Here is a 14,204-nt window from a genome sequence, read left to right as displayed (position 1 = left end):
TGGAGGTCTGAGGAGCTTAAGTGATTTGCTGGATGACGTGTAGTTTTCCCATCTGTGCCTAGAATTGAAATCTTGCGAATTCTAATCCAGAATTAGGAACCCCACATATCCTCTCAGCTCATGTGTAGACTTTATTGAATGATTTGCAGTAAAATTTTATCTATGGGCCATTTTCCCTCTGCAGTGTCTCTTCGTTCCCCCCATACTCTTTAAGAAATACATTAATTCTGACACTAGCTTACCATACTCCTCCTGCCCCCAAAACATAAAACCCTTGGTTTTCTTAACTTGAGAAACATTATTCATGTATTTATACATTTGCTATAATACCTTCCTACAACTAGGCAAGAACAAAAATCTGTATGTCTGTAAATTAAATGATCCATTAAAGAAAATTAAAAAGTTATCATATTTAAACAAAAATGGGATAGTGTTTTCAAACCTATTGGATTTTAAGGAAAAAATGCATTGTATATTTCAAGCCAATTAAAAGTGATTCCAGGATTATTCTTTCTAACATCTTTCTTTTTTAGTATTAACAAAAGTAAGAGGATATTCTGAAGTTTTTAAAATATATCAATGTTGACCCCTTTGCCATTTTAGGCCGAGGAGAGTGGAATTTTCTCTAAACCGAATTGAAATCTACTTAAAATACTTGCATATTTATGTGCCAAACAGAAAAGTCAAGTCTCAGATGGTTGTGACCCAAGCAGTGAAGGAGGAAGGGTAGCATGCCTTGTACTACAACATAGGACAGTCAGTCCCCATCCAAGTCCTTTGGGGGCAGGATTCCTTGTAGGTCTTGGCCCTCAGTCCCCAGTAGAGAATTGAGGGAAATAACCACTGTGAGGATAGAAATTGAATTTATTTAGCTCAGGTTATTAGAAGGAACAGTGAGTGTGGATCATCAGTAGCTTGTCAGAATTTTCCCTATGAGGAGGTTAAAGAAGCATGTGTCAGATTTCCCAGAAGGATTTTAGCAAGATACTGGGAACAGCTTAAATATGAAAGTTGAGAGCATATAGATGAGTTGTTTGGAAAGTCTCTTCTGATGTATTTAGATTGTCTTTGTGCATTTGTATGTGTGTGTCTGTCTCTAGAACCATGGGGATGGGCTGTATTACAGGCTCCCGGTCCCTGTGGGATACAGATGTAGCCCTAATAGTTGACTCTTAATAGCACTGTGTGTCCTTAGGTCTTCCTGTGAAAGAGAAATGTGCTAACAAATGCTCACAAACATCCCAGTATCCTTATATTTCTGTTTGATTTAAGCCTGATAATGCCTGCTTTGATACCTTCTTGGCTCAATTTTAGCTTCAAGGTTCTGGGGTGTATTCTTCAGCAGGGGAGAGAACCAGAAGATGGATTTGGCATTGTAGCTGTGGACAAGTCATAATCACCCTGAACCTGTTTCTCTTTCTGTAAAATAGGGATCATAATGTTTACTCACCGCTAGGATCGTGGTGAGGAGAAAATGAGATAAATGTATGTGAAGATGCTTTAGCACTTGTTCTTTTTTGGTAGGAATCCTTTTCTCAGGGGAGGATCTTTCTCCTCCCTCCTTCCCCCTACTTCCATTCCTGATAGAGGCAAAAACTAGTTAGGTGTCAGGAAGTGGGGGTGAGCAGGGCAGCTATAATCCTTGCTCTCTGGAGCTTTAATACCTACTTACCTAATACCTATTTGGAATGACTATTTCTGCCTTACTTCTGGAAGAACCAGTCTCTCCAGCTCTTCCTAACAGGTCACTCATTCCCATTGCCATCCTCACTCATTTTCTTTCCTAGTCTTTAAATGTTGGCTTTCCTTAGGGCTCTAACTTAAATGCCCTGTAGAGCCTCCTGTGAATATCCAGTTCCCTACTTGGAAACCTTTCTCCTCTTTTTGGCTGTCTCAAAGATACATTAAATTTACCGTGTCTGAAACTGAAGTCAGGACTTAAACACTACCCCTCCTATCCTCTAACCTGATTGTCCTCTGATCTGTGTGTTACTGAGTTGTCCAGTATCTCATCCAGTTATTTAACCCCAAAACTCATCCATCTCTCAACCCCTTGATCTTCCAGATTTCACATACACACTTCATTGCCAAGTCGTATTGCTTTTATGTCTCAAATTCCTGTCAGATTCTCCATTTCTGTTCTCAGTGATGTTTTCAAGCTGCCATCATCATCTTTTGTACAGACCATGCATGTGTCATCCTCACTGTTATGTATTTTTGCTTCCCAGTCCATCCTCTACACTTGAGATTTTTTTTTTTGGTATTTAAATATATTCGTGTGGTTCTGAAATTTTAAAAATTATGAAAAGGTGTTTAGTGAAGAGCCTTCTTCCCTCATGTACTGAGGTTACCCATTCCATGCATATGTAAGGAAATACTAATACATAGGCTCTTTCTAAAACTTCATTATTTACATAAAAGGGGGTATATTTGTATCCTTTTCTTTAGCCTGTTTTTTTTTTTTTTTTTTTTTTTTTTCCATTCAGCAGTATATCTTGGGCGATGCTTGGGTGGCTCCGTGCTTGAGCATCTGCCTTTGGTGTTTGCCTTTGGCTTAGAGTTCCTGGGTCTAGGGATCCTGTCCTGCATCAGGCTCCCTGTGGGGAGCCTTCTTCTCCCTCTGCCTGTGTCTCTGCCTCTCTCTCTGTTTCTCTCATGAATAAATAAATTAAATATATTTTTTAAAAAAACACAATATATCTTGGAGATTTTTCCATTGTAGTACAAAGAGAATCTCCAAATTTGTTTTTATGGCTGAATATATTCCATTGTAGGAATGTTGTAATTGATGCACATTAGGACAAAATATCTTTTACGATCTAGAGTATTTCATTCTTCTGATGATGACTTTGTTGTGATTCCCATTTATTATGCTTACAGAAGAAAAAAAACTAAGCTCCTCACTTGTCCAGGCTCTCAAGGTCTAGCCCTTCTTCTCCAGGATTGTCTTATACTTGTCTTCTCCTCATCCTCTACTTCTGAGTTGTATGGACATGGACTGTCTTTTATTTCATTCATGTTCTGTGTTCCTTCCTGCCTGAGACTTCTGCCTAAGTTCTTAGTCTCAGATCCAGACCCATTTCTTCCTTTTCCTTTTTTCTTTAATTTCTAGTCTACTAAGGCAAATCTCAGCTCAATTTCCATTTCCTCAAGGTGTGCTTACCCTAAACTCTGCTGGCATTTTGGCTTCTTCCTTTGAGCAATTATCGTCATATATTTATATATGTGTGATTACTAGATTGATATTTATCTCATACACTTAAAATAGTGTTTCTCATATAGTGGACTATAATCCATTATGAGTTATGAAATCAGTTTTAAAATTATGATATGCCTTTTAAAAAAATATAACAGAGAATATCAGACCCTTTCACTTATAGTAAGGGTCTTTTTTCATTATACTTTTGCTTCAGATAAAGATAGATATATGTCAATCACATGAACACCCAGATACATAGATATATTGGGCTTAGTGTAAATTGCATTTGTTATTGTTGGTCATAGTCAAAAATAATTTGATGGTAAATTATATGAGGACAGGAATTCTTTCTATTTTGTACACCATTTCCTTCCCAATTTTAGCAGAGGGCACTCAATTAAATATGTTGACTCAGTGGATGAATGAATAAATGCTCACCTTTTCAGGGAGATTCACGGACTCATTGCTTTCCTTTTAGGGACTAATGGACCCTGGTTCTAAGCAGATATTAGCTATTTCCTTGGTCAATTCATTCTGCTTTATTAGATCATTAGAAGAAAAGAAAAGGAATGTAAAACTTAGACTTATAAGTGTGTTTTTTAAGGGTTGATGAGATAAAACACTATTGATGAAATTCTTAGATTTAAATTTTTTTATGTTCCTTAAATACCATTTCTTAAAAATAATGAAACTTAATTTTTACCTGCCAAAGTATCTGGATAATTTTTGAATTTCTAAGATAGTTTACACACAGGGCTTATGACATAGCTGTTATCTTTTGTGTGTACTTCAGCAATAAAATATTTACACCGTTTGGCAAGGTGATACTACAACCTGGTTTAGTACAACAGCTGCGCTGCCTGTTCCCATGTGGCTTGATTTCCCTTTTTAATCTTCAGTTTTCTGCAACTAAAGACTATGTCAGCCTGTAGTTTATTCAGCAGCATATAGCAGTGAAAGCTTCTTGAATTAACATAGTAAAGAGAAAAATACTCTGCTCACTTTACTTGGTTTCACATTTTTCTCATGTCTTTGAAAAACATTTTCCTAACATATCCTACACAGTAGAGCTTTATAAACATCATGTATTTACAAGGAGACATTTTTGTGACTTTTTTATTCTTTAGAGAACTTGTAAACTCATCTCCAAAGGTTTAGTTTCTGATCTTTAAAAAAGAAAATATCTTAGTTCTACAGTAATCTGCATTTTAGCTTAGCACAAAATCAAGAAAGTCTTGAAAATAAGAGAATGATTTTTATATTTATTTTCAGTCATAAATTTGTATGTATAATTGAAATTGAGATTGGCTTAAAAAGTGTGTAGGCAAAAAGTGCAGAATCTTAATTCTTTTCAAGTTTATTATCAGAGCCCTTTAGCACAGAGTTTTTATCTAGCATATGTGTTATTTTTTCTTTCTATTTCTAGGTGCTCCTGATCCAACAGCAGGTGCTAGTATAGATGATGAAAACTGCTGGCACTTAGATGAAGAGCAGGTTCAAGAACAGGTTAAACTGTTCCTTTCCCAGGGCGGGTACCACGGATCAGGGAAGCAGCTTAATTTGCTCTTTGCAAAGGTATGATTTTTTTTAAAGAAATATTCTAAATATATACATATATAGAAAGTATCTATATATGATTATGTGTACAATAGAATAAAGGCTTCTTTTTTTATTTCTTATTTTTTAAAAAGAAGAGCATCTAAGTTAATCAACCAATTAGAAACTATTATGTTGTAATGCATTAATTTACTTAGGTGTCCTTAGTCAAGATGTGAAACATTTTTGTTTCTCTCCATTCCTGTTAATAAATGGTGACACTTTATACAGTTTTGAAAACCTTTCAAAACTCAAAAGTAAATAGCTTAATATTATTAAAAATGCCATCTTTTCAAGTTCTTACTTTTTCTAGTTAATGTTCTCAAGTAGAGCGTAACTTTGAAAATAGTCCTTCAAATGTGCTTTATTATATATTTAAGGGTTTTTTCTTTTGAGGTTGAGAAATATCTCTCGTACCAATCCATAATCTGTATTTTTGAATAGTTGATTATTATTTTTGAATAGTTATTTTTGAATAGTTAATACGTGCATATATAACATTATATATTTAGTTTAATGATGCTTAGTATATTTAAATTTGTTTCAAAAGCATGGACTTTGGAGTCATACAGACCTGGCTTTATTTTTTAGTTCTAAATCTTATAGAATGTATGAACTGTGGCAAGTTATTTAAGTCCGTTTCCTCATCTGTAAAATTAGCTAATGATAACATATCTCCTCAAGTTGTGATTAAATGATAAATGGTGTCTGAACGTCATTTTGGCCTTGGTAAATGTTAATTTTTATCACCAAAATGTGATGATGGAAGAAAGAAACAGTTATCTTCATTGTAAGTTCTGTGTAAGTAGAAGCTGTATCCGTTGCTTGCTTTATTTATTTATTTATTTATTTATTTATTTATTTATTTATTTTAATTTTTTTTATCTGTTGCTTTATACAGAACTTTTGGTACCATAAACCCAATTCTAAATACTGGGTAAAATGCTCTTTTAATAAATATTAAATCAGTGTCTTTTACAGGGGGTTACAGCTACTATTATGGCTAGTGTATTCAAGTTGGTTTTAATGAAAGAAATTATTGATTGATACTTTTGATAACTCATTGACACTTTTGTTATACAGCTTTTCTAATATTTATAATAACTAATATATTAACTAATATATATATGTGTGTGTGTGTATATATATATATATATATATATATATATATATATATTTTTTTTTTAGTTCTGAAGAATTAGAGTATATTCCGTTACTGGTTATGGCCAGAAAAGAGTGTATTCTGATTAATCAGTATCCTCTTACTAAAGATTTATCCCATTTTCTGTATATAGATTGCCCATTTTCTGAGAATTAAGATTATAATATAATACATTTAACCCTAAAACTACTTCACACATCATTTACTCATTTTTGGTAATTCACAGGTACATCAGACTCTTGTATCAGAGTCAGCTGTCTGAAAATTAATTACCATTAAACTATAGATGTACTTGTGTGTTGCTTAATAGTTGTGGTTTATATGCTTAACAGTAAAGTGTTTATTTTCATTGCTGTTGCTGAGTAATAGGTTAGAAATCTGTCAGGAAGATGAACATTAAATCCTATCCATGATATGGTGGTAATATTAGAGGTTTAGTATATTTAGATACACAGAAAGTATTTCAGAGATTCTCTTGTTAGCAGATAGTACACTTTGGTCTAGTGGAAGCAAAGTAAAAAGGTATTAGACTGGCCTATAGCTGCTATTTTTATCCCTGTATACAATATGCACATTATGTATGCCATATGAAGTAACAGCATCATCTAATTTTGGAAATGGCATAACTTTTTTTTTTTTTTTTTTTTGGGAATACCTTTTAGAGTTAAGACAGATCTGGGCTCTGATTCCAGCGATTCCTCTTGTCCTTTGGGCAAGTTACTGTACTTCTTTGAAACATGGTTTTTATAAGTCATGAAATAGGGATTTTAATCCGGCCTATGGTTGTTGTGAATATTACATAATCAGTATAAATGTAAACTCTTTAGCGTGATGTCTAATAAATAGTAACTCCCTTTCTTCCTCCCAGTCTTCTTCTGTTCATGATTTTTCAGAGCTTCCATATTGGAATAAAAAAGCTTTTTAAGATTATTACTGAAATAATCCTGGAAGCACAACACTTGTGATTCAGTGTAGAAATGCTTTTGAGTTCCTTACAGGGCTCCCATTTGAAGCCTGTCACGGGCTTCCATTACTTGTCAGGGCGCAGACCTGACACAGGATCAATAGATCTTGAGGTTTGGGCTACTTTATTGAATATCTGCCATTTCCTCGTTCATTTGCCTTTCACATAGAATCTTGAGTAAAAGGACCCTCTTTCCTTTTCTGCTGCTTATGACCTTGCTCCAGTAATTTCCTATAGGGAGAACTGGTAGTGTTCAGCTGGGATTCATGTTTGTTGAACACATAGCAGTACTCACTTTTGGAATGGATGGATTTATTTAGGGTTTCCTATAGAGACACTTAGTCTTGTGATTTTATTTTATTTATTTTATTTATTTTATTTATTTTATTTTATTTTATTTTATTTTATTTTATTTTATTTTATTTTATTTTATTTTATTTTATTTTATTTTAGGGGGGTTGGGATTTGGCTCCAGAGTAATGGACAGAGCTTGAAGTTCCAGCTTGAGAGACTGAGTTAGCTCACTAGGTCACAGGTTATAATTCTGCTTCCTGTACTGATCGCTCAGTTAGGGCCAGGGAGTTCTTTAACCTACAGCACAGCCCATTTCCTCTTACAGCCCCATTGGGGTGAATATAAAAATATGGCATTGCTTTTCTTCTCAGAAAACTTTGGTGTGAGAACTTACTGAAATTCTAATTTACCTCAAAAACTAAAGGACTTCACAATTCTAGAAATAGATTGAAAAACATTGCATTGCACAGTTTAAATTGTTGAAATGTATGGTTTGTGAATTAGGTCTCAACAAAGCAGTTTTTTAAAAACAGAAAGACAGATGCTATTATTATAAACATTATCCAGTCAATTTAGAAGATCCCTCAAGAGTTATCAATAGACTGCTTTCAGCTCTTCTACTTTAATGGTAAGTACAATCAGTTGGAAGGGTCAGGAAGGTACCAAATGATTTGTCTTGTTTATTCTGGTATTATTTTTCTGTGGGTTAGCAGAAAACTTTCATTGCAATTGGGAAGTTAACCAAATTTCTTTTCCTCATTTGGATTATGAAACATGATTTTAAAAAACCAACAGTCATTTCTGATTAAATTGCCATTTAGGATAGAAACCAGTTTTTAACAACTTTTGTATGCCAAAGAGGTCTGGTATCAAAAATTAACTGCCTCAGACCCCAGAGAAAGAAATAAAGTGGTCTGTTGCCATATTGCTGTGTATTTTTGAGTACTTTTCTAAAGGTCTGTTTTTTCCCCAACAGGTGCGGGAGATGTTGAAGATGAGGGATTCTAATGGGGCCCGCATGTTGACATTGATAACGGAGCAATTCATGGCTGACCCTCGTCTGTCACTTTGGAGGCAACAAGGCACTGCAATGACTGATAAATACAGGCAGCTCTGGGATGAGCTGGGTAAATATAAGTTTCCTGATGGATCGCCATTGAGTTATGTATGGATAAAATCATGGTTGAATGTTGAAAGTGCATGGTTAGAGTGTTACTGAAGGGAGATCTGCTCCTCTGTGAACTTATTGCCACTAGACACTGGTTAGAAGAAGGAGGGCTTGGGCTGGCATTTGCAAGAAATAATCTTGGGAGAGTTTGGGGAAAGTTGTTGGATCTTGACGAAAGCAAGCACAGGAATCTGCCTTTAAATATTTGGAAAAAATAAGTCATTATTTTAAAATAGGTATTTCGTATAATAAAGCTGGTTATTTCTAGAATAATACTGTAATCAGTTTAGCTAAAATTTGGCTATTTTCCCCCTTTGAGTACATTAAAAGTTTCAAAAGTAGTTTGAGCATTCATGTCTTGGCTGTTAGAGACTTAGATGAACTGTTGATAGCATTTAAAAGATAAAGTCAACTATAATTTTTATTTCTTCCTAAATCTCTGTAATAAAGATAGAAATATAGCAGGTGATTGAAAAAATGAGAAATCGGCTAGTCAGGCTCACTGAGAAATTTGGAGGGATGATTATTTTTACTCAGTGATTATTGCTAGGGAATTAACAACGCATTTGTTACATTGTCTTTCTCTTAAGAATGTGACAGATGGAATTTTTGACAATATCAATGCCTATATTAATTTTATGTTCTGGGTATGTTTGCTAGAAGATCCTAGTTTCTTTGAATGGTAGAAGAACTCTTTATCCCTTGACTTTTCTTTCCCTTTTTGGCTGATGAGAGACCATATCCTGTGGATTGATCCCATGTCAAGCCTAGACAAAGAGAAATTGTTGTTTGTGCATATACCACATGATTGGAAGGGACCTTTGAGGTGAGCTGTTTTATCCATAAGGAAACGGAACTCTGGGGAAATTTAGGAGATTTCCAGAAGAGGACATTGACCAATCTAGGGTTATGCTGCAAATTGGTAAAAACTTGGACATGAGAGTTTCCTCCTTTGCCACTAATAGGATATGTGTTCAGAAACTTGCTGTAGAGGACCATTCTTTTTTTTTCTCTTTTTTTGTAACATATATGTCTGCTACTATCCAACTGTTAGACATTTGTTGACTTTTTTCTCTTGATGTTTTTATTAAAGTATCTTGCTATAACTTAATTTTGGTACTTTCACTGGTTACCTGAAGTAATGGTTAGTGGGTTTTACTCACATCAAAATGTAAATCAGTCCATAACTATAGTAGATGGTTTCTACTATATTGGGAGAGTGGGAGCACAGGGTGGTGTTTGGAATACACAAGTGTGACGCGTGGTTTAAACATATTTTTATAGAATACTGAGTGACGACACTTTTCTAGGTACACCCTCCTCAGTTTCGTAATTCTGTAGTAAATGTTGAATTGACTGGTTGATTTATGACATTTGAAAGGTCTGGCATTGAACAAAACCATAATGAGGCAAATTATTAAGGAATTTATTTAAGGAAATAAATTTAAAATTTAAGGAAAAAATATTGGAACAATATTAAATGAATAAAATTTAAAGCACTTTGGTACTTGGAAGAACTTAGAATTACAAATAACTAATTAGGAAGAAAGTGCAGACTAATTTTTTTGTCTACCAAAAAACTTCAAGGGATATAGTTAAGTAAAACTCACAGTGTTCATATTTAATCTATTAGCCCATCTCACTTTTCCAAGTTGGTTTTGAAAATTATGTGCCTCACCCCTCAATCAAAAGTATAAATTCTCATTAGGAGGGTGTTTCCACCAGCTGATTCTAGTTACACTGTCTAATGAACTGCTTTCTCATTATAGGCCAGTCTTTATATTATACAAGTTCTTTGATTTTAGTCTAGGACGAAGAATATATCTTCTTGCCCTGTATTTTCTTTCTTCACAAATCAACCCCCCCCCCCCCGCATCATTATTAGAATGCTATAAATTCTCATGTACCCTGATGGCAAGCAGAGGTCACTGGCCATTTTAATGGTGGTCTAAGTTTTGTAAAGAATCTCATGTAGAAGTAACAATAACTATTATATCTTAATATTCATTCACCAAAAAATTAACTAAAAGTTGCTCCTGGACTACAAAAGGAAAGGATTTTACTTCTTAATAAAATGAGAGAATTTGACTTTGTGCCCCTGCACAGGGCTCACATTGCTTCAAGGCTCTGCTTTGGAATTAAATGCTGAGCACTGCCAGATGCCAGACATTGAGAAGAGGCTGAGTTTTGTCGGCAAATGGGATCTGCAAGTTAATTGGTGTTTTCTGCAGGCTTCTGGCTGTGAAATGAAATTGGAAGCCCTTTAGCCACATGGATAATACAGGACCTGAATACAAATGTCACATGTCACCATCAGGACCCACTGTGAGACAATAGTGTTCCCACTCCAACACTGCACCATTACAGATCATTTAAATATGGGGATTACATTTAAACTAAAAGCCCCATTTGCCTTTTACTGCAATTTAAATGTCCTCTTAGCAAAAGCTAAGTGACAAATTAAATGAAAAAAGTGCCCACATTTTTAAAGCTGTAATGCAAAACAACCTTTTATTGCTTCTCATGTGCCACGAATGAATCATTATACTTGTCAACCCTAAACCAAGCCATAATTGGAGCAGCTACTGTTATCAAAGTGGGGCCGCTCTGTGACAGCTTAATAAAGCTGAAACTGTTAAATTAAATCTCAGATGCTTAACTCCTTAGCACTGGTGAATTCGTTGGGTCCATTTCTGGCAATGGCCAATGCACCAGGAAAAAAAAAAAGGATTCCTGGCATGAAAGTCTTAATCTGATGAAAGTGTACAAGTAAGAGTATCTTAGCCAAGTAACTCTGTTTTTTGGCAGAGGGATTTGGAGACATCAGATTGTCGGCCTGGTTACAGAATTTTACTTTTTGATAGGATCATATATTCCCCTCCACCATATTTTCAACTTACTGAGTATATATGATTTATTAAAATGTGTTGATGTTTCAAAATTAATTTTAAAAATAATATTCATATAATTTTGTCTCTTTCAAATAAATAAGTTGTAAACAAACTACTTCAAAGTAGCAACAAGCCGGATTCTTTTCCCCATCCTCTGTCTAACAGAAGGATTGATTGTACTCAGTTCTTCTTTACTAAAATAAGTGCCTGTGGTATTCATTTGGTCTGAGTTAATTTTCGTGATTTATTCCCTGATTTTCATAATGCAGTATGAAATAGATACGGATGCACACTATTAAGATCCTGTTCAGTGCATCTCATTTGCAGATACATTATTCTTATACGTGAATCTTTTTTTTTGTACATTAATTTTACTTTTTCTCTATGATCATTTTCTGAAACATACAACAGTCTTCTCAGTGAATGATGTATCATGATCAGCTGTAAGGAAATGTATACATTAAAATCTTAAGACAGAAATAGTGATAGAAGCTGCATATTTGGTAGAGGTATAGAACCCACATCTCTTCAGTTGCATTCTTTTATTCTATGACATGCAAATATTCTAGAAAGCAGATCACAGCAATAACCCTTAGATTTCAAAGAATAACCCAGTGCTGATTGGTGGTGAGCACACCTACTGTTAGCCCTAATGGCTGTCTGTTCAGCACACTTAATTACCACGGGGGTCTTTAGGGATGAGGGGATATATTGTAACCTCTCATCTGTGTTGATAGGTTTCTTTCCTTAAATGTCTTCCTAGACTGTAATTTTACTTTGCTTCATAAAACTATAGGTTGTGGCTGCCAGTCCATTAAAACCTAATTAAAATGGATGTCATTAGAGGAAACAGTTAAATAAGATTTAATTACAGATTTATCATAGGGAAAAATTCTTAAATTTTCATTTTCAGGTATTACATAATGTGCTTTTTTTCCCTAAAATTTAAATACTTCCTCTTGGAGCTGAGTCATGTGCTTTCTAGCATGTAAGATCTGTTTTTATTTTAGGGAGAGTCAGGATTCCCACTGCAAGAACCTTGCTGCTTTGAGTGGTTATCTCTCAGAATTATTTTCAAAGGTTTTGGTATGGGGGCATCAGGCTGGCTCAGTTGCTGGAACATGTGACTCTCGATCTCTGGGTTGCGAATTTGAGCCGCACATTGGGTGTAGAGATTACTTAAAATCTTAAAAATAAAAAGTACTTTCTTTCTATTTTGAATTCCATTGTAAGGTTAGTTTGACCACTGTTACTAGGCAACAGCTATAATATTCCTTGTAAGATGCTAGATAGATTGGGTATACATATTCAAGGAACACAATAAATCTTTGTTCAGCAATAGAGAATTTAAATTTAGCTCATCCACCATTCCATCCACTGAGACCAAATTTACTGCAAATACTAAAAATTACCTACTCCATGTACTCAGAATACTAACCTGTCTACACCTGTGATACAAGTGTGCATCTCTGTGGACCTCTTCTGTACCCACCGTCATTACTCTTGAATCCTATGCTTAAGTCACACATTTAAAATGATGCTCTAAGTCATTTATAAGGGCTCTTGTGCACATTCAGAAATAAGATTCCAAGACTCTGCTTTGGAGGTCACTGTGGAGAGATTTCCAGAGACTGCCACCTGATACCTCCCAAAATAGTAGGCTAAGTAATTTCACCCATGGTATTGAGCCCCTACTCAGTTTATATGATAAATTCAAATCCATGCTTTCCAGAGTTTGAAGTTAGGAATGGCTAACAAGTAACTGCTTTTCGGTGAGAGCTAGGAAGCATTCCAGTGTAGTTTGCCATATAAGTAGTGTCCTTTTTGCTAGTGCCATGGAGAAAACAGCAATTCCTAGAGCCCCCTTGCAGCAAAATGATGTCAGGCACAGAGTTGGAAACTTCTGTGTAGCTCTAAGTGTACTATGTAAACCTAACGAATAACGAATCACATGTTAGGGATTACTTCTCACCTATCAGTTTGTCTTCCCTGGGCTTAAGGAGAATATGGTTTTACCACTTAAACCACTTCAGTGCCTTCCATTAACCCTTTTTTCCAGAAGTTTTATTATGGTTGGTTTCTGTCTCAGTACATATTAAGTGTTTTCAGTGTCCAGAGGAATAGATGTATTAAGTGTTTGATTTTACTGTTGGTAATGGTTCTTGTAGTAGAGAGGGAGCAGAGAGATTGAACCATCAAGAGACAGAAATTAGAATAGGCATGAATGAACTAGGAGCACTTTGATAGTGTTATTTATCACATAATTGTTACAAATACTTGTACAGATGGAATTTAACATGGTTTTTTTACAAGATGTTCATGGAGGTGAGTTATAGGGAAAAACCAGTGAGAAGGAATAGCATGAACCAAGACAGGGATGAATTTAGTGGGAGAAGGCTCTAAAGGGTTCAAATTCATTATCACCAATGTCATCTTCAAGATTTTCAGTCCAGTTTTACTTTCCTTTGTTGTTACTTCAGAGGAAGGAGAGTAAACATAGGATCTAGATTTTTCCTGTCTTTTTTTTTTTTTCCATTTTAGTCCGGCTAGGAAGGATGACATAAATGTCAGCACTTCTTTATCAGGCACTGTGCTAAGCTCTTGATGCATGTATTATATTTTTTTTCTTAATCCAGTGAAATAGGTATAATTATTAGCCCAAATTTTATAGCTGAGTAAACTGGACCTTAGAGAGACTAGAGAACTTGCCTGCGGTCACAGCAGCAGAGCAGGAATTTAATCACAGGTCAGTGACTTCAAAGACACAACCACCAAACTGGACTCCATTCTCACTTGCTTTAATTTGCCTTTCCACTAATTTGCCTTTCTGCTCAGGGCAGAGCGGGGGCAAGGTGAAGCTCACCTGGATGACAGTAAGCCCTGTACAGTACAGGCTACAGGGCCTGGTCTGCCCACCCATGGTCCTGCAG

General features: G+C 35.2%; 1 protein-coding gene across 1 annotated transcript in view; it reads left to right on the top strand.

Moving 5' to 3' along the window:
* Window positions 1-14,204, top strand: part of ZSWIM6 (zinc finger SWIM-type containing 6) — a 192,763-nt gene that overhangs the window by 135,836 nt on the left and 42,723 nt on the right. The window contains exons 3-4 of the mRNA XM_055332605.1: window positions 4,626-4,774; window positions 8,192-8,342. Of these exons, the coding sequence (XP_055188580.1) occupies window positions 4,626-4,774; window positions 8,192-8,342 (300 nt within the window). The remainder of the gene's footprint in view (window positions 1-4,625; window positions 4,775-8,191; window positions 8,343-14,204) is intronic.

This window comes from Nyctereutes procyonoides, unplaced genomic scaffold (assembly GCF_905146905.1).
Source record: "Nyctereutes procyonoides isolate TBG_1078 unplaced genomic scaffold, NYPRO_anot_genome, whole genome shotgun sequence".
NCBI classification, from domain to species: domain Eukaryota; kingdom Metazoa; phylum Chordata; class Mammalia; order Carnivora; family Canidae; genus Nyctereutes; species Nyctereutes procyonoides.
This window is presented reverse-complemented; position numbering and strand designations above follow the sequence as displayed.